At 33.8% G+C, this 22,597-nt stretch overlaps 1 protein-coding gene across 3 annotated transcripts in view; it reads left to right on the top strand.

Annotated features, from left to right (window-relative positions):
• The window catches only part of Galphao (G protein alpha o subunit), a 259,119-nt gene that overhangs the window by 221,108 nt on the left and 15,414 nt on the right, over positions 1-22,597 (top strand). For all 3 annotated transcript variants that reach the window (XM_072520493.1, XM_072520494.1, XM_072520491.1), the window contains 3 exons: positions 6,015-6,143; positions 10,757-10,886; positions 17,535-17,688. In XM_072520493.1, the coding sequence (XP_072376594.1) occupies positions 6,015-6,143; positions 10,757-10,886; positions 17,535-17,688 (413 nt within the window). The remainder of the gene's footprint in view (positions 1-6,014; positions 6,144-10,756; positions 10,887-17,534; positions 17,689-22,597) is intronic.

The following is a 22,597-nucleotide window of genomic DNA, read 5'->3' as shown; positions in this document are numbered from 1 at the left end:
CTCTTCTTCTTCTTCTTCTTCTTCTTCTCGTAGCACTACAACCCGGGGTGGGTTTTGGCTGACTGTACAACTTACTTCCATCTTGAACGGTCGTCCATAATAGTTGGGTCAGTGGGCAGCCCCATTGTTCTTAGATCTGACCATATATTGTCTCTCCATCGCATTCGTGGACGTCCTAAGGGTCTTCTTCCTGTGGGAGCTTCCTCCCATATTAATTTGGCAAGGCGGTTATTAGGGAGTCTATGGACATGGTCAGCCCATCTAATACGTTGGGATTTAATCTCTTGGACTATATCGCTGGCTCTATACATCTGCTTGACCTCAGCATTTGTTCTCATTCCCAACACTCATTTAAAGTTAATGTTTGAGCAGCAACTTTAGGTAACCAGTTACAAGTTATCATATTCTACCTGGAAATTTAAATGGTGATATGTACCCTGATTTTAAACAATCGCTTATTCGGGAAGATCTTTATTTTTTATGCTCGATGGAGATCCATCGCGCTTTGATAGTGTCGTAATTGGTTGAATAATCATTTTCTGAATCGATGGATTGGTAGAGGTATAGAAGTTCCGATTCATCGGCTTCCTCTATCATACGATTTTAATCCTTTGGACTACACATTTTGGAAGTATTTTAAGGAAAAAAAATACATGCTACAGAGGTAAATTCAGAGATGGATTGGTAGAGGTATAGAAGTTTCGATTCATCGGCTTCCTCTATCATACTATTTTAATCCTTTGGACTACACAGTTTAGAAGTATTTTAAGGAAAAAAATCTATGCTACAGAGTAGAGGTAAATTCATGTCAAGAATTGGAAGACAGAATTCAACGTCACTTTAATGACATCACAGCTGATCCCCAACCGTTTAGAGGATTAATGAATTTTTTAGAAAAAAGGATAGATTTGTGTCGGCAATTTATCAGATTACAACCCTGAAACAAATTTTAGAAAAAACACTGGAGTATGACATTGATACTTATCACATATTTATAGACTACAAAGCGACTCTGTGAATAGAAGACAAGTGTTCAAAGCAATGAAAGAGCTAGAAATACCAAATCAGTTGGTATATTTAACAAAACTAACTCTTGAAAAAGTTGAATGTAGAATACTGTTCAATCTGGCTCTGGAAAAAGTAGTACGTATGTCACAAATCACAACCATTGGTTCAATATATAATCAATCAGTGCAAATCCTTGACTATGCTGATGATATCAATATTGTTGGGAGAATGGAAAATGCTGTACAAGAGGCGTATGTAGCGTGAACAGAATCAGCTACAAAAATGGGTTTAATAATAAACGTCAACAAAACGAAGTACATGAAAATAAGCACGCAACCACAAATCCTACGACCACTTTTTATAGAAAACGACGTCATCGAAGCAGTGAATGAATTTGTATACCTGGGAGCGCTCCTTAAAACTGAAAATAATACTACCGCAGAGATAAACCGCAGAATTTGCACGGCCATTTTGGCCTCAATCTCTTCCTTAAATCCACAATTATATCGAGAAATACAAAAATAAAAGTCTACAAAACAATAATACGCCCAGTCCTAACATATGGTTCAGAGACTTGAACTCTAACAAAAAGTAATGAAAACGTGTTTCGAAAGAAAAGTACTAAGGCGAATCTATGGAGCAGTGGATGACCATGGAGTGTGGAGAAGACGATATAACTTCGAACTTTACAGAATATACCAGGAACCAGATATCTTAAATCATATTAAGATAGGGCATCTGAGGTGGATAGGACATGTAATGGCGGATGGAACAAAATGACCCAGCTAGAAAAACGCTCCTTGATAGATCCATTAGTCAAAGAGGAAGACCCGGAATAAGGTTCCTTAATAACATCGATAAAGACATGAAGAAATACGGGAATACGTGCTTGGAGGAGAAAGGCGATGTATAGGGACAACTGGAGAGAAATTCTTGATGAGGCTAGGACCCGCGCAGGGTTGTAAAGCCAAAATGATGATGATGATGAACTTGTGTATTCGTGAAAACGGAGGAGATTTTGAACACTTAATTTAAGTGAATTTTATTTTATGTTCTTAGTCTTTATTTTAATTTTCTTGTTGTGATTTTTGTTAATTAATAAGTTTATCATTACTTTATACCAGCATGGGTTATTAATTCATAATTTTCAAATCAAAATATCCCGAAAACAGTACACAATATCGACTTTTACCAAAAGTATCTTTCTGATTTAAAATTAATTGTATGATATTTAAGTTCACTTGGAATTCTGATTAATAATTCTATCCTTAGGAAAGTTATGTTGAATAATACTTGGTGCGAACCTTGTAACTAGTGCCCTCTATGAGATTCAGATATAAAAATAAATTCATGGTATGTACCAACTTTTAAAACATATTCGTATAAAATTTCATTACACTATTGCCAGTAGTTTCGGCAAAATATGTGTAACATTTTTTTTTTCAACACCCTTTATGTTGAAAACGGATGACGTTACAAAAATTTTTTCTATCTATCTATCTATAGCCCAAAATCTATTCATGTGTTGAATATAGGCCTCTCCCATTTGTCTCCATTTTTCTCTGTCTTCTGTTTGTCTTTTCCACATTGGACCTGCGCTTTGCTCCACCAATGCTTGACCAATTTCTTTATTCCATCTTCCATCCTGATATCTTTCGTTATTCCCAGCCCATTTCCATTTTAATTTCAATGCATGTTCGACAGCGTCTGTTGTTTCGGTTTTGCATCTTATCCACTCGTTCCTCTTTTTATCTCTCAACGATATTCCCAACATTTGTCTTTCCATAGCTCTTTGAGTTTTCTTTATTCTATCTAAGTAGCTCTTGGTACACATCCACGTCTGGGCACCATATGTCAGAACAGGTAGGACGCATGCATTAAATACCTTCGTTCTTAATTTTAAAGGTATTTTTTGGTTTTTGATGGTATATGAGAGTTTTCCGAATGCAGCCCACCCCATTCTTATTCTTCTGGTTATTTCTTTAGTCTGGTTACTTTTGTCTGCTCTGATAGCTTGTCCTAAGTAAATATATTCTTGGACGTGTTCTATGTTTGTTCCACCTATGGTAATTTAATTACTGATCTGTCTTCTGTATTAGTCATTATTTTAGTTTTCTTTAGATTCATTTTTAGTCCTTTCTCAAGAGATGTTTTTTCTAGGTCTGAAATCATTAATCGTAGTTGTTCCATAGTTGTTACTATCAGGAGTACATCATCGGCGAATCTTAGATGATTTAAGTATTTCCCGTTTATACAAATCCCTTTATTGTCCCAGTCTATAGATTTAAAAACGTCTTCCAACGCCAGAGTAAATAGTTTGGGTGAGATTCTATCCCCTTGTCTGACACCTCTACAAATTCTAATTAATGGAGTTTGCAAATATCTGTCTAGCTGAATTCTCATAGTGGCGTTTTAATATATATTGTGGATAACATTCTGTACCGTGAATCTATTCGGCAATTAACTAGCGCTTCTTCTACTGCCCATAGTTCTATGCTGTCAAACGCTTTTTCATAGTCAACAAACGCTAGGTATATTGGAAGGTTGTATTCATTGGTCTTTTCTATCAATATTTTAAAGGTGTGAAGGTGGTCGGTTGTGCTGTACCCCTTTCTAAATCCTGCCTGTTCAACTGGTTGGTATGCATCACATTTGTTGTTTAGTCTAGTTGTGATCACCTTAGTGAAAGTTTTATAGATTTGTGACAAGAGAGATATTGGTCTATAGTTAGCTAATTTTGATCTATTTCCTTTCTTATATATCAGAATTGTATTTGCCTTGTTCCACTCTTGCAGTATTTGTCCTTCAAACAAACATTTTTTATCAAACCCCAATTATTTTTCAGTTTTTTACCTATCCTAGAGACGATGTTACCTTTTTTTGAAACACCCTGTATACAGATTTATATTTGGCATCATCAAACCATTCATGTCCATCTGGTTGAGATATTTCCGTGAATAAATGAAAATTTTAACAATATTATTGGAAGATAATGGACTTAACAAATAACAAAGACCCACGCGATGAAAAAATGATTACCATATTCTTGTTACTACAATAACTGTTAAATATAAAAACAGGTTGATCTAGTAGTAATAATTTGTCAAATATGTTTACATTAAACTGCCACTGATCACAAAACCTACCACTCCAGCAGTAGCCAACCAGTGATTCTCGGCATACCATGCCTGTTTGAAAACACACAACATACCGATTTCGGTAGCAACTTCGAATTACCTCTTCCCCTACTACCAAAGGAATTTCTTTGTACAGATCGGAACTAATGCTAATACTGGTATAAAATTGACTCCTTTCAAACAGTACGTAATCGCAATAAACATTAGTGATGATGTCTGGTTCAGATTGACGGGTTGGGTACCGCTATTGGAGGAATAGTAGATAATGTGACCGTGGGGTCCAATCACTAATGGACAAAACATGAAGTCTTTTCTTGTAGTCTTAATATACGTGGTAGAAATTGTATTGGAAAGTTGTTAAAACGCCATCTATGTAGACTTCACAGTAAATCTTGTTGGTTTATATTAATTACCTATTAATTAGGCCAGGTTTTGGGGATAATATTTCTAAAATAAAATCAAGATGAATGAAATTTGTTGGGCTTTTTATTAAAAAACTTGGGCTTATGCAACAATTACCTCGAAGAATCAGGGCGGATATACGGAGAGGAAAAATTGGGAAATTCCCCCACCCCAACACGGTCCAAAATTAAAGAAAAGGCTTTCATCTACCACTGCGAAATGCTATTGAACTAAAAATCTACAGCAAATTTCAAGCTGCTCGTACAATATAATATTTTAGTGGAGAGTATATGTGATAGATCCCAGAGAACCAGTGCAGAGTTGAGTGGCAGTGGTGTAATAGTGTTTGTTAAAAACAAGCTAAAATCACAAACCATTAGTATTCATGAAGATGGGATTGAACAAATATATATTATGTCCATTTTATCCCATACTGTGTCAATTACATTTAGGACTGGGTTGTTAGAAAACCAAGAAAGGACGTTTATATTGTAGTTTCTAAACCAGTTTTTCCTTTGTTTTGCTGAAGAATATATTCTAGCCAACATTTAATTTCTTATTGCTTGGTAGTAGGCTGTTTTAAAGTATTTGTTGATATTTCGCACACTTTAAGATACCACCAATAAATAAAAAACATCCTAACTGTCTTATAACCCGAAATCATCACTCCTTTAGGAAATTGTACAGTCATTGTGAAAAGCCTCATGCTTAATGCGAATAATTCGTTTGAGGTAATCACTAACACATACAACTACGAATACATTTTTAAATTATTACCTGAAATTCAACCTTATAAAACTTACCTTGAAGTATTCCTTCGACTTTTTTTGCAAATTTTACTAATATTCACCTATTTCTAGCAGAAAATAGTTTTGGTGGACACGGTCTTTTACTTTTTTTACTTACGATACTTCATATTTCCTAATATTGTTTAATTATATTCCACACTCTGAAGGAGAATGTATGAAGTAATGGACGACGATCGTTTGTAGAGAAGACGATACAGTTTCCAACTACAGAATATACCAGAAACCAGTTATCGTCAAACAAATTAAAATAGGACGTTTAAAGAGGATATATAATGCGGATAGAGCAAAATGATCCAGTAAGAAAAACGATGGAAGTGATTGAGTAAGCAAGACGAGAGAAATTATTGGGGAGGCTAGGACTCACATAGAATTGTAAAGCCAGAATGACGATGATGATAATTCTGACAGAATGACGTATGGGACCATTGTGAGAATATAAAACTGTGTGTTTTAAGTTACTTTGTAGAAGGTTGATGTAATTGCAATTATTATTATTTTATAAATAGTGTTGAAATTTGGGTAAATCCTGCTTTTTGTATATTAGAGATTTTTAAAGTTAAATATTTTCAAAATATCAAAGATAATTTTATCTTTTTGCGATTTTATTGATATTGGAGAAAAAGTACGATGTTTTTAAGTAAGTTTTTTTACTTTTTAGTTTCTTAGATGATTTAAATCGGCTAGGAGCAAAGGATTATCAGCCAACGGAACAAGACATATTAAGAACAAGAGTGAAAACTACGGGTATAGTGGAAGTACACTTTTCCTTTAAAAACCTTAATTTCAAGTAAGTAAAGTTTGTTTTATTTTATTTACTATTATTATTAGTTTGTATGGTTTGGGTTTGTTTGTTTTCTGTAACCTAGTATATTATACAATATTTTATTTTTATCTCTTACTTTGAATAATTGCGGAAGATTATTAAGCCTCGCTTAGGTTTACAAACTGCTTTTACATAATTCAAAAGTCATTGTATGAAATCGAATTTGGAAATATTAAAAATAGATTAATTAATCACACTCATACAACAGAGTACATTGCTCCCAAAGTATATTTACAGCTAATCAGAAGGCACAGTTGTAACATTTTGGGTCTTCGTCCAAGAATCAGTTCGATATATCACGAATATTGACAATAAGAGTCTCACAGTTAGAAAGATTAATTAATATTTAAAAGGTTATTCCAATAACTAAGGAATAAACATAATATTTTGGCGTTAATTGACCTATAAATTCACTTGCACAATCATGCAATAAATGCAATTAGAGTAATAATGGAAGAAAAAATGCAATATTCTGATTGTGAATAAATTAGCGAAAATAGCAAATATTAATTGTGAATAAATTACGATAATTAGCTAGCTTAACTCATTGCTGTTATCTGTACAAAGAATAGAACTTACCTTTAAAATATTGGTGTATTAATCGTAGCAGGAGTAGAATAGTAGAGTAGGTTTCAACTGTAGTGGCGGAAATTTCTAGAAACAGTAAAGCCTCGCCAAACAAAGCAGTGGCGTTCTAAAAAATACTTATGATTTAAATCAAATTGTTAAAGATAGGTACACACAATTTATTAAACAATGATATTAGAGTATATTTTTGATAATATTCTATTACATTTGAATACATATTATAATATATGACATACATATATTGTCTGTATGTGAAAAATATCACACCCAAAAACACTACAATACGGTATTGGTATTCGCGATACATATCAGCGGTTCCAATTATTCACAGTATGCCACGGTGTGGCATAAAAATGTAAAACAAATTGTTAAAAAAATCTAAGAATACTTAAACATATGTTGACAAAAAGTTTTATTGAATGGCTAAAACTGGAAAGTTATATACAGTTACTTAGAATCTAATTTTACCGGTAGCCATCCGTATGTTCAGCATTTCTCGCCGGGCCGTTTTAACCGCCTAAATATCTTAGGCGGTTAAAATATTTAGGCCACAAAGAATTAAATCAAGGGATTCCTTGTAACACTATGTGTGGAAATATCAACATACGTTGTTGCTAATTTAGTTTCCCCTCGTAGTAAGTCAAATTCGCTTACCTAAAAAACCGTCCACTATCGAACAACAGATTTATTTTTTGGACAATGGATAATAGACAATAAATGACGTTTCGCTGAAAATGCATATGTGTGGGCAGTTATGATGTCTGGCCAATGCGATATAATCAAAAGACAAACCCTCTTTGTAAAAAGTTACCTGTTAGTTAGAAATAATTAAAAATTCATTCACTCTCCGATCGCCGTTCAAACAACACACTTAAAATCACTTTTCAATACACTTTCGCATTTTAAAGATAAATTTGTTTCTATTTTCTTGCATTTTAGTAATATGAACTGTAACATAGTTTAGTAGTGAATCGCTTGTTGTAATTAGTCACAATAAAGATTTTTCAGTTTGCATTTTACATCTGATGCTTATTAATTTGGTAGCAATTTCCCAATCGAAGAAAACATATTTCGATCTATCGTTATGTGTGTGAGATTAGAAAAAGGTTTCTGCACACTATGTCTGTGGTCAACATCTTTACAAAAAATGAGCGTTCAAGTCTTTACCTTCAATTCAAAAGATTGTCGAAGGAATTGCGTTGGACTAATCGTTAGTAGTAGGTTTTAAGTTACCTTGTACGGTAGAAAACTTGCAAAATTTGGAAGAGACACTATACAATTGCTTTCCACAGAACAAGGAAAAAATTAATGTAAGATTTGGAGTGAGTGTTCGTTCCTCTCTTCAGTCTTGACCCCCTGGAGCGACTGTAGTGGTTGTCGTGATATCATGTAGGGTCATTCTCCATAAACTTCTGTCTCTGGTCATTTCTATTACATCGTGGATCATCATCATCCAGCCTCAAGAGTCCACTGCTGAACATAGGCCTCTTCCCCATGTTTCCAACCCCGTCTATCTTGCGCCGCTCTCATCCAGTTTTTATTGAGTCTTCTTAAATCGTCAGTCCATCTTGTAGGTGGTCGACCGACGCTTCTCTTGTCTTCCCTTGGCCTCCATTCCAATAACCTCTTTGTCCATCGCCCATCTGTCATTCTGGCTATGTGTCCTGCCCATCTCCATTTTAGTCTGGCTATCTTCTCGATGATGTCAGTCACTCCGGTTCTTCTCCTGATGTCTTCGTTGGTTATTCTGTCTCGCAGAGTTATTCCTAACATGGTCCGCTCCATTCTTCTCTGCGTGACTCTCAGTTTGGTAGCTGCTGCTTTTGTTAAGGTAAGTGTTTCTGCTCCGTACGTCAAGACTGGGAGGACGCACTGATCAAATGCCTTTCTCTTTAGGCGTGTGGGCAGCTCACGTGGATAGGTCTATTGTAACTTGATATGATCTGGTTAATTCATTTTGTTACGGATGTTCCTCGTGGTCGTCGGCCTTCTACCTTCCCTTGAATGATGAGCCTTTGCATAGTGCCTATGTCTGACTTCATAACATGTCCAAAATATTTTATTTGTTGCAGTTTGTATGTTGGACATTTCCGGAGACTCTCTTATTGATCTTTAGTTGTCTTAGAATAGAATTATTTTTCTATGATAGGTTCCTGGAATTCACAACATTATTTTTCATCAAAACATTTCAGTGGCGTCTATTTTTGTCCTTTCTGATTGTCTTAGTGTCCAAGATTCGCAACCATATGTAACTACTGGAATTATTAAGGAATCTCCAGTCTCATTTTTAGGGTTTTTGAAATATTGGTGTCTTTACTTATTTTGGTCATCTTCCCCATAGCGATTTTAGCTAGTTCACATCTACGTTTTAGCTCCTCCTGGAGTGTCTTTGTGTTTGTGATCAATGATCACAGATAAGTAAGAGTTTACAACACCAAATCGGACAATTTTGGTTATACGTGCATGACTGTTGTGTTGCCTATTCACTATCATGATTTTTGTCTTTATACATTTAACTCTAAGCTAAACCTTTTACTCTCATTTTCAGCCAGCCGTATGAGTCAATCAGCCTCTTTGCAAAGAAGCCTGCATTGTACCCAAAGTGTAGATTGTTTATTTTTGGGTCATTTATTTAGATGAATTTTTCCCATCCTTCAAGCGCTCTCCTCGTAGTATGTTCTTATTGACTTTGTTGAACACCTGGCGATAATCTATAAAGCAGATGTTAACGGCATATTGAATTCTCTTAACTTCTTGATTATTTGTCTTGCATTCAAAAGGTGTTCTAGCTTTGGCAAATTGCCAGCTCTTCTGCTATTTCTCTTTGGAGGAAAGTTCTCAACCTCTCATTGTTGATGTATAGATTTATAGGGATTGGGAAATAGTTCTGTAATTGTCACACGTCCGAGAACTGTCTTTTTTGTGTATTATTGTGATTGTAGAGAGCATCCAATCAGGAATTCCATATTTGAATATTTTAAAGGAGCCGAAACAATTTTATTTCGATTTCTCTTATTTTCTTAAGCATTTCTGCTGTTATTATATCTGGACCTAGTGATTTATTTAATTTATGTTTATTGATTGCCAATATTATTTCGCTTTCGAGTGTCTCCGATTCTTCTTGCATTTCTTCTCATTTAAAGTGGATATGTTCCAGGCGTTGGTCGTCTTTATATATTTTTCGTTCATATCTTCCCACTCTTCACTCGTGCTTATTCATCCTATTGTTCTTTATACGCATATATGCTTATTAGTTAGTAGGCTTGTTCCTCTGTTCTAGGTGTCTCGGGTTCAAAGATTGTCTGACCATCGTTACATTGGTTTTCCCGGTGATCTCTTCCATAGGGCTTGTCCCCAAGTGGCGGATAGGAGAATGCTCACACCCTTCTTGACCAGCGAGTAGGTCAGCAATTAAAAACGGACTAAAAACAATCCTACTCTCATGAGATCAGTAACTGACCAGAATAGCTTTTCAATTCTTTCACATTATAAATTGATGTTAAATACATTACATTTTTTATGTACCGCTATACGAAAAAATGGCATCTTTAAATCGAAAACTCTGATTAAATATATGGTTTCAACTTTGCTATTTACTCTTCTATCATCGAAACGTTCATAACATATTGAAGTTTTGTCTGATGCAAGGAAGAAAAGACTGAGCGATACTTTCAAGAAACTCATCCATTGTAGCTTTGCGAGGTTATAGTTAATTCCATTTACGATAATCCATATCATAGTTTTGATATTTCTTTTGTATTTAATTTTTACCTTTAGTAAATTTAATATTCTTTATTTTTTGAATCATATTTTCGCTATATCTATAATGAATGCAGTGTGAACAACTACACGTGTGTTAAATAGCGTGTACGTTACATTTCGGAAACTTTGTCACCATTGTTTATACATGTTATGCTCTTTTGTACTCAGTATATAATCAGAGAAAAAACATGTAATAATTAGTATATTAATTGCATTTACATTTTCAGATTATTCGATGTTGGTGGTCAGCGATCGGAACGGAAAAAATGGATACATTGTTTTGAAGATGTGACTGCGATTATTTTCTGCGTAGCTATGAGTGAATACGATCAAGTGTTACATGAGGATGAAACGACAGTAAGTTTTTTTTGTAAATAATTGTGAAAAATGTAGAAAATAAAAGCATTGCAGATCCATTTTAAAGTTAAGAAGGCGGAAAAATGCGTCTGTATTGAAAGATTTTTAGTATTAAATATTTTTTAAAAATAAAACGTTTCAAAATATATCAAATATATGGAAAAATATTAAAACTGAAATTTTATTTGTAATAATTCTGTTTTTAATGTGTTAATGGATTCGTGTTTTTGACCTATTATAGTTGTCGATATAGCGGTTTTTGTCTCCACCATATTATTGATTTCTAGAGTTAGCTGGAGTATAAAATTCCTTCTTCGATCTGCGTTGTTCTCTTGTCTGGAATGATGAAGATTAGTTTCCTGTTGTGACTTTCCAAATAAATCTCACAATGAGTTTTTCATCTCGTCTTTTAGTTACCATCCAAACCTCCTCTTCATCTGAATAAAACTCGTTCTACTGCTTTCATCATGCACCACACACGTCAATCACATATTCTCAGCAAGACCATTTACGTTCGAAATACGATCAATAAACAAAGATCGGTTACCATCTATCTTTTCATTTACCAATGCAACGTCTACCCGATATAAATGCTCTAAATCCCTCAGTACATAACACTGCTATCTTCAAAAGGCTCTACTAAGTCTAAACAATTAACAGATTTAAGAAGGATTGCTATGCCTGCAATTGCTTTTTACGTTACACAGATAATGCTTTTTAATCGATCAGTTAGTTATTTGGTATCTCTTCGACATAAAATCCGCTCAATAATTTGACTACATTACTTACTTAAATAAATTTCACTAGAAGAACAGCTTAAATATGTATTTTTAAAATTATCAAAGTTGAAACTTCAAATGAGCAAAAAGCCGGTCCCCTTTCTAATATTAACCACCTCATTTTAATTTTCATCTCTAAACCAATAATTCACAAACTACAGAAATATTCACGAGTATTGATATTTATGTAAACACATTACTGAATATCGAATCATGATTATTTTTATATTAGAGTTATTTTATTTATCTATACAAAATTAAATGGATTTTATAATGTATTTGATCTTATTACAGATGTTGGGGAATGAAAATGCATATTAATAACATCCTCTGGTTTTGTACCACAAAATGTCAAAACATATTTGCAGAGTTTGTATCTTTTTTATTTGCTATACATTCATTGTAAACCGCGGATATAAAAAGATGAACACAGTTAATAAGTTTACACACACACACATTTAAATTCTAAAATGCATAATGCTAAAAATGCATAAAATTAAAAGTATTGTCGGCTAGGCGATAAATAGACCCTCGTGTGTATGAAATTATTAATTAATGTAAGGTTCGATAGGTGCTGGTTCGCTGAGAATAGATAATCAGCTGTGTACGCAATGTACCAGCGAGACTGCTTCCTAAAAAGGCTTACATCTAGCCCAATAAACTTAAAAAGAGGTGATTTTAACACATTTATTCTAACTTAAACCTAACAAAGGAATACGTAAATGTATCTCTCTCTTGTCGTTTCCTCATTGCTGAGGATCGTGATTTCCTACAATGCGGGCTGTCAATTCTCTCCATCTCTTGCGATTTTGGGCTGCTCTCATGGACTCGGAAAACGTCTCTCCAGTGGCTTTCTGTACTTGATCTGACCATCGGATAGGTGAGCGTCCTCTGCCTCTACGTCCTTCTACGTTTCCGCACACAATTAGTCTTTCTAAGTTGTCATTGTCTCTTCTCGCAATGTGGCCAAAAAACTTTAAAACATTTGCAAGACACTGAGAGGAGAGTCTGGTCTGAATGTTTAGCTCTTCGAGAATCGACTGATTGGATCTGTGCTCCGTCCACGAGACGCGTAGCATTCGTCTCCAGCACCACATTTCGAATGCGTCAATCCTTTTCCTATCCTCTGATTTTATTGTCCATGTTTCGGCACCGTAACTGAAGATTGAAAAAATGAGTGTCCGTACCAGTCTCATTTTGAGTTTTTTGGATAAAGAGCGGTCCTTCCATATTTTTGACAGTCGACTCATCGCGTTCTTGGCCATCCCTATTCTTCTGCGAATTTCTTTGGAGGAGGCTGCATTGCTTAAGGAAGATCCTAGATACGTGAACTCGTCTACTTTCTCGAATTGATTTAGGGCGCCTGTTGTTTGGAGGATATTCGCGTGGTCCACAATCATGATTTTTGTTTTCTGATTATTAATCTTGAGCCCACACTTGTTGCTTTCGGTTTCTACTCTCTTTATCAGTCTCGACATCTCCTCTTCAGGTGTTGCTATCAGTGTTGTATCGTCTGCGAATCTTAAGTTTGAGATCTTTTTTCCTGCAATGGAGATGCCACCTCTCCATCCATCGAGTGCGTTCCTCATTATGTATTCTCCATATAAATTGAACAGGTCTGGAGATAGTTGTCCACCCTTGATAGTTGCACCCTTGTCGTACACCTCTGCTGGTTTTGAAGGTATCAGATTGCTGGTTTTCAATTCTTATTTTAACTGAGTTATCTTCGTATAAGTTTTTAATTAATATTGCCAAATGATCTGGAACTCCCATCTCATGAAGAACTGTCCAGAGAACTTCCCACTTCACACAATCAAATGCCTTTTGGTAGTCTAGAAAACAGATTATTATTGGAATTTTAAATTCGCGGGCCTTTTCTATGAGCTGCCGCATATTAAGGATTTGCTCTCTCGTACCCTTCCCTTTGACAAAGCCTGCTTGTTCTTGGGGAATTTGTTCGTCTAAGTATTGTTGCAAACGGCGTTTAATGATTCTTAGTAATATTTTGCTTGGATGGGAAATCAGTGAGATGGTACGATAATTACTACACTTTGTAGTTGTTCCTTTTTTATGGATTGGTATGCACAATGATGTGCGCCATTCTCTGGGCCACTTTCCGCATCTCCAAATTTTATTACAAAGTTTCCACATTATGTAACATCCTTTGTCTCCCATGTTCTGAAGGAGCTCTCCCGTGATATCATCGCAGCCAGGGGATTTATTCTTCTTGAGGTGAGTTACAGCTTCTTCAATCTCGGACAGCAGAATTTCAGGTTCAGGGTTGTATGCGATGTTTTCGAGGGCTGAAGTGTGGCCTAGATTTACGTGTTCTTCCCTGTAGAGCTCTGAACAATAGTTTTTCCATGTTTCCAACACTCTGTCGATATCACTTATGATAATACCATGTTTGTCCTCTATTGCATAGTTCTTGGGTTTAAATTCTCTCGCAAGAATTTTCACTTTCCGGAAGAGGTCTTTGGTTTCATTTCGATATCCGTGATTTTCTATTTCTTGACAGATTTCAGAGATGTATTCTTGTTTGTCTTTTCGGCATCTTCACAGCTGTCTTATACACGTAAATGTATAAGACAGCTAAATAACAATGAAAAATATTCCTAATATACTACAACTAACGAAAGGTGACCGGAAACTAAACTACGTTAACGTATCTGTATAAGTTCCGCACACCAAAACAGGCTTATATTTTCTTACTCCAGGCCTTTACCCATAAATACTACATGAGCTCATAAGACATATGCGTTTACCTTATCTGCCGGGTTTTTGGGTATCTCTTGCCTAGATATGCAGCAACTTGTTACGATATTACACCTTCCACTAATTTTCCGAGAAACATATACAGCTTAAACGCACACTCAAGAGTACCTGGTGCTATTATTACTAATAGAGATAACTTCTAAACCTTTTGAGTCGTTATATAGTTGTCGAGTAAGTAAATATACCACGAGATGAGACATGTCAGAATTTGTGCCTTCTGTACCACTAATTTGCGACTATCAAGTCTTTCACGTGAAGGATGATACGACTAGCTTACGACTGTTTATCAATGTTTTGTTTTTACGTGACTTGGAGTAGAAAAAGAAAGCTGGTATCTGATGTCACAGATATCGGAAGTACCGAAGAAAAAATAAAGTGTACTTTCCTGAAATTCAAGTAGAAATTATACAGATAAAATAATATTTGAATAAACAAATATTTACTGACTATTTTGTGGGAGTTTCGAACAATTATACTCAATACTTCTATATTCCAGCCAATTCAGCGCTTTCTTTTTATAGTGAGTAACATTCATATTTCCCTTCCTTATGTAGCTGTCAAATTGAAAGATTGCTTCCAGTAATCTTTCATCGTCATACATAGATCACAATAGTTTTCTTCCTCATAGGTAACAGTAGTATTACTTCTTGTAGTACATGGTCCTATCTATTCTATCATCCCAGTTCTTGTGATGTTGATATCCAGCTGTCATATCATCTTTTCGGGATCTTCCTAATGGTCTTTTTGTATCGGGTTTATGTATTTTTGTCCATCTTACCATATCCCTCACTTTTCCTTAATATATCCTCATTCCTTATTCTATCTCTGAGAGAAATTCCTCTTATGGTTCCTAATACTTTCATTTCCGTAGTTCTTATCAAGGTTTTTGTAAGCGACGTTTCAGCTCTCGTTTGCGCTGCGTATATTAGTACTGGCCTTACACACAAGCTCATGTTCCTCCATGGGATATCCTTCCAGCACCTCGGTATTCTGGTTATCTTGTGGAGTTGTTTTTTCACTTCCTCGGTCGTATATTTATCTTCGGAGGTAGTTGAAATTCATGACTTGTTCTATTATGTGTTCGTTAATCATTAGTTTGCATTCTGAACAAACTGAATTTTGCAGAGTATTAATTTTGGGACCTCAAAAAAGATGCAAAAAAGTTTACCACTCTCGTACTTCCTCGTAGGGGGGTAAAAACAAAAAAATCGATTTACCAAGAATCTGTACACCGTAAAAAAAATATTTCAAATAAAAAATGGAGCTGAGATAATTTTAAACAAAAATGTTTATAAACATTTTTTGTGTAAAATGAACCGTTTTCTTCGAAACAACGCTTGAAGCGACCGTCTATTTTGCATGTCAGTTACTTACACGAAATCAATGTTCAATAAAATTTGTATCAGCTCGACGGTAAAAATTCGATATCTTTTGATTCAAATGTCCTATCGAGAAAAATCAAACTGCGTTTTAAAGACAGAGTGTAGATTTTGTATGCAGTTTTTGTATGTTACCGAGAATAAACTCAGTTTTTATAAACATGTTAAATAAATTAACGTGTCGCGATTTTTGCCATTTTGATCAATAAAATTGATCACGTTCATTGACAAGTTGTAATAAAACTTTCATTTTTAGAGATTAATCGTCAAAACCTGACATGAAATTTCAATTTTGAGTTGTGGTAACAAATATAAGGCATCTAAAATATGAATAAAAAATGTTTTACATTACAAACGATTACACGTCATGGGAAATGTATTTAAGAAGTCGGTTTTGGGTGTAGTTTATTGCAGAACTTATGTTCTTTTGAAAAACTTACAAGTGTAATTAAAACAAAAGTTTTAAATGTTTTAGATTGTTTGTTGTGTGAAAGTTTAAATCCAGCGTTTTTTAAGCATATTTCCAATACCTCACATTTGTTGCCAAAATTCAAAACTAAAATGTCATGCTATAGGTTTGAAAGGTTAGGCTCTAGTAGTGACCAGTCAATCATAGGGATAGATTGTATTGATCTCGTGGAAATCATAAAAAATGGCAAACATCGCGCCACGTTTATTTATTTAACACCTGCATAAAATCTGAGTTTATTTGCGGCAAAATACAAAAACTGCATACCAAAGCTGAATTCTTTATCTTTAAGAGCGTAGGCGTAAAATTTCGGGCCAATGCTTTTTAAATGCATTCATTTTTTTTTTGAATCCTGAGTAAACTAATAAGTATTTTTGAAAAATTTAAACGCAGAATGAAAGAATACATTATTACTGAGGGAAAAAAGTCCCTGAAAACTTCTATAATATTTATTTTAATAAATTACAGGGGTGAAAAAGAAGAGAAAATTTAGTGTGATTTTTAATTTCAAATATCTCATTCAAAAAAACTTTTTGTTTATTCTAAGGGACTTTCGGTCCTCGGTAATAATGTAATATCTTATTACGCGTTTAAATTTTTCAAAAATATTTGTTAGTTTTCTCAGGATTCGAAAAAAATAAATGCATTTAAAAAGCATTGGACCGAAATTTTGCGCCTACGCTCTTAAAACGCATCTTGATTTTTGTTAATAGGTCACTTGAATCAAAAGATATCAAATTTTTACCGTCGATCTGATACAAATTTTATTGAACATTGTAATTGTAATTGTAAAGTCCCAAAATTAATATGCCTGGCAAAATTTAGCTTGCTCTTATGATTTTTAGAGGTTCAGTGGCATTTTCGTCTCTGGCGACTGGAGTATGGGTATTTTTGTGGGATATTAACATGTTTTACTTGTGTGCTGTTCTGAATACTGAATCTGTAAAGTATGCGCTGGAGGTAATCTTTATTTTCTGCGATGATTATTGCATCATCCATATAGCAGTATAGCAGAGAATATGCAAAGCTCGGTTTCCCATTTTATAGTCAATGTTGATTCGTATTTTGGTTTTTCAGAATATAAATTTTGACTTGACTTTGAAATAATAGAAATGATAGAAATAGTAGAAATGCAACGATGTAATATGTATACTACGAGTATATCACATCGTTGTAGAAATGTCATAAGGCACAAATCACTTCAATCTATTTTTGGTATAATATTTAATTCAATTTTCTTTTTCAGAACCGTATGCAAGAGAGTTTGAAACTGTTCGACTCGATCTGTAACAATAAATGGTTCACAGATACCTCCATTATTCTCTTCCTCAACAAAAAAGATCTTTTCGAAGAAAAAATTAGGAAATCGCCTTTAACGATATGCTTTCCTGAATACGCAGGTAATTAAATTTTTTTATTTTTTGAGTGATATTTACTACTCACTAGATTTTCCTTGAAATTTAAATAAGTGTCATTGTTTAAAAAAATGCAACCTATTTTGGATTTACATTTCAATAATATATATTTTAAAAACAAAATAACACATTTTTATCTGTAGGTACCGTTAAAAATAAATAGATCACCAGTTATTAATTTTAATTAGAAGATAATAAATTAATTATTGAATAAGGTAGACAATTATATAATAAGAATAGATTGTGTTGTTAAAGCTAAAAGTAATTATGTCTCATTTAATAACTAGAGTGCCATGAGTTGAAATCATGAAGAAACTGAAGATTTGGGCTTATTATGTCAATAAGCAGTGATACCAACTTCTCTATATATTATAGACCAACCTACAAGGCACGTATAATACTAATAATATTTATAAACATAAAGCATAAAGCATAACAGCATAAACCACCTGACTCAACAATAAAAAATGCGCACCTGTATGAGTAAACCTCTGCATGGGCGACATCTCAATGAGATCAGCCAAGAATATGTCGACAATACAGCGTCGAACTATTGGTTGACATCAGGAAAGATGTTTCCCGAGACTGAGGGATTCCTATTTGCCATTCAGGATCAGGTTATTCCAACTAAAAATTACCTGAAATATATTGTTAAAGATACTCAAGTCCAAAATGACAAACGTCGATATGGATGACAAGCCCAAGAAACCGGTGGCTGCCAGGCATTTGTCGGTAGTGATTATAAAGAACGCCATAACTCAGTAGGAAAGATTATCCACCAAAAACTAGCTGACAAACTGGGACTTCTCCAAACCGACCATCCTCCTTATTATCAATACGTCCCTGACAGAATGCTTGAAAATGACAACTACAAGCTATACTGGGACCGCACTGTGCTTACAGACCAACCAGTGGCGCATAAGAGACCGGATCTCAAACTAAATAGTTAATAAACTTACTAGGCAAACAACACTTATTGATGTGGCGATGCCCAACACCAATAATTTACGTGTTAAATACAACGAAAAGATCGCCAAGTACAGAGATATATAAATACAAATCAGGAGACAATGGAGTATCTCTGCACAGTATCTATTATTCTATCTACTACTGGTGTTATTCCCAAAAACCTTCTAGAGAACATAAAACAGCTGGGTCTAAATGAACATCATTATAAGGCCATGCAGAAAGCTGTACTCCTCGCGACGTCCAGGGAAATACTCCAACATACCAAGTCACCTAGGGCTCGATAACACGAAAAGAGTCCCACCAGAGCTCAATCCTTTTGATACCGTAGGTATCTGGGGTGAGTGAATTTTCCCCTTAGAGGGAGTGTAAGCCGTATGGCTAAATCTGGATAATATTTATTTACGAAGCTTACAAAGATTACAAGACACAAAGAGTATACAAAATACTAAATAATCATAAAAATTCACTGAAGTAGAGCTACTATAAAAGTAGTACCCTTTGTGCGTGAGACTTAAAAATATATATTCAAACAAAGAAACATTTAACAAATGTATAAATATAAATAGTAACTTACATAAGCGTACCTACAATTGTATAATTTGGGTCCTATGTAACCAACATATCTCTAGAGTATGGATTTATTACATTTAGGTAAAATTGCATTATTCCTCGAATATCTAGTTTGATGGGCATGATTGTTTAAGTTTAATATTATCTTTTTTTCATTTATATGTATAAGGGCTTTGAAAATTGACTTTCATTATATAACATCTCGCTAGAATATCTTAAATTTTTCCCATAAATAATTCTAATTCACCACTTCTGAATAATGTTTATAGAATGCAAGTAATTATTCCGTATTCCACCCCATCCCAAAATGCTATAAGTAAGTTGACATTGTATAATTTCATAATAAAGAATTAAGAAATGAGTTATTCCTAAAAATTGTTTTAAAAATTTGAATCTTGATAGTAGCCCTTTTAATTTAATTACTATATTATTTGCTTGAATATTCCATCGTAAATGTTTATCAGTTATTATACCTAGATATTTACTCTCGTGTGTATGTGGTGTGTATATGGAATTTCAGTTTTTGCATCGACTCAATGAGCCAAGATTTGGGAGGTTACTTACATCCGATGTAAATGGCCTATATTTTGTTTTATCTACATTTAAGGTGAGCTTATTAAACTGAAACCATTTCTGAATAGCTGTGTTATCTGCAAAGCTTATTATCTTAGGTACCTGTAATGTCAGTCAGTCTGAATAGATGATGAATGAATAATAATGAATCCAAAGATGCTTGGTTTGATTCCTCAAACACATAATGGTGATCTAGTGTCGTTTGTTGCAAACTGATTGTATTGTTGCAATGAGTATTAATATCTGTTATATTTCCTCCAATGGTTTAGTTTACAAATGAACCGTGATGCAAACTTTTACTTAACATGTCTTATAATGCAATGACTATTACTCTAAAGTTTGTATTATCTCTTTGAATGATTATTGTGTTGAAATAATGAATTTTCGTTTAAAGAATTTTTATGAATATTTTTTCTAAATTTATTGTAAACTCTAACTCTAAGGCACCTTTTTTGTTTTGATCTCATATGTTCACAACCTTTCCGCGGTCTTCTTGTATGTATCATTCGCTTTACCAACCCATAAGCGTATCTAGTGTTCCTGTCGATCCAAACAAATGTTAATATAATGAAAAAATATTAATTAAAAAAAAATAAAAAAAAAATAAATAAATAAAAAGAAAAAATAAACAAAACGTAAACAAATAATAGTTTGGCAAATGGGTTCAGTTCCCGCAGTCATCACAAAGAAGGAAAAAAAGACATCTTCGAATTAACTGTCCTTATATTTTCAAATTTGGGCTTAGAATGTTCTCTCTTTACCAAGTAAGTAACCAATAAAGTTAATTTTTTAAATCTTAATTTGCTTATACTTATGAATTTCATTATACAGGGTGATTCATTAAGAATGTCTTTGAGTTGTAGATTCTGGACATCAAAATATATTAATTCTGCCCAGCATGCCTTACACAAACATGACAAGCTGAAATATGGATTTTAATTTTCGCAATAACTTTTATGTTTTCACAATTTCTATTTGAAAATTCACAATTTTACCTTTTTTGGCATGAGGATTGCTAATTTAGACTCCAATTTAGCATTGCTAATAGAGGGCGCTAGTTACACTTGGTTGTGTTTAATAAATCAAAGCAACTTTTTTGTCAGGCAAACTAGAGGTAAAATAATAGATAAAGAAGCGTTAAATTTTACAAAAAAAAAGGTACCCTTGTTTGGTCATTCATATGATTCGGTCGGTTATCGAGTTATTTGCTTCTAAAAAGTCCAATGAATTTTTATTTTACAATAAAAAATTGTATTCTCTAGATGTGTAACAATAACAAATTCAAGTAAAAAAACAAAAACTTTACAGTGAATGTTCAAAATGTTCACCATTTACTTCAATACACTTTATGATACCGTTTTATCATAGATCTCTTAATATCAAATAACCCTTGCCTATTATTTTTAGTCTCATTCGTGGCTTCTTTTGTGTCGCAATTCTAAAAGACAATTAATTCTATTTTTGTAAATATTTGCGACCAATTTGAAAAATTCAAAGGATTAAAATCAGTACTTCTTGGTGGCCAAGCAAAGTCACTTCCACGACCAATCCATCGATGCGAAAAGTGTTGATTGATTCAAGTGTTGAAAAGTATTGGCGAACTTTTAAAGAATAATGTGGTACCTCGACGTGCAAAAATCATATTACCCGTCTTAAGGCGAGAGGTATATCCTCTAGTAACTCGTGTAATGTTCTTGAAAAAGATCTAAATACAGAGGTCCATTTAAATTGGTTGGCAGTTCAAAGGAACCTATTGAGGAGTCACATATTTCACCACACCAAATGTTAATTATAAGTCGTGCTGAAAATGAGCTTCTCTCGTGGCATGAGAATTTTCAGGATCCCAAAAAGAATTATTTTTCCAATTAAATAAACCTCGTCTGTAAATTTTATTCATCAGTAAAAAGAATTATATAAAAAAAAAGTTTTTTATTTTTGTTTTTTCATTTCTCATGTTACATAGTTAGACAATAAGATTTTTTTATTGTAAAATAAAAATTCATTAGACTTTTTAGAAGCAAATAACTCGATGAATGACCGAATTCCATGAATCAAACAAGAATAACTTTTTTTGTATAATTTAACGCTTCGTCATATTTTTCTATTATTTTATCCATAGTTAACTGATAGATAAAATTTGCTTTAATTTACTAAACACAACCAAGTGTAACTAGCGCCCTCTATTAGAAATGCTTAATTAGCGATCCTCATGGTAAAAACGTAAAATTGTCAATTTTCGCATATTTCAACTTTAAACACCCTGTGTCTCGGAAACTAGCAATATTTGTATGAGGCATATTGGGCAGAATCATTATATTTTGAGCTCTAGAATCTACAACTCAGAGATTGGACATTCTCAATGAATCACCCTGTATAAAAAATCAACTTTAAAACTTGAATAAAATTTTGTTGGGTAGACACAAATTTTAATTTTTCCTGTATACTATTCTGGATAGTACTCACTCTCTAATATTTTATTGATCTCTGTTATCTGTGCTTAAGGATTTTTTGTGTTAATGCTGGTGACATTGAGTTAAATTTGCCGGTTAAAATTGGTTATTTTGAGATAGATAGTTTCCAGCTTTTGAGCGATCTCATCTTACATCCATTAATTTTCCCATTAACACAGTGTTGTGCAACAACGGTTGACTGGTTGAGCAAAAATGACATAACACAATTTTCTTCCTAAATTAATGGCTCCAATAAAATTTAATTGCATTCCATTGGCGCCTTCAAAGGCAGATGTTATTTAATCAATTTATTTAATTGCGACATAATTACT

This window comes from Diabrotica undecimpunctata, chromosome 1, assembly GCF_040954645.1.
Source record: "Diabrotica undecimpunctata isolate CICGRU chromosome 1, icDiaUnde3, whole genome shotgun sequence".
NCBI lineage: Eukaryota > Metazoa > Arthropoda > Insecta > Coleoptera > Chrysomelidae > Diabrotica > Diabrotica undecimpunctata.
This window is presented reverse-complemented; position numbering and strand designations above follow the sequence as displayed.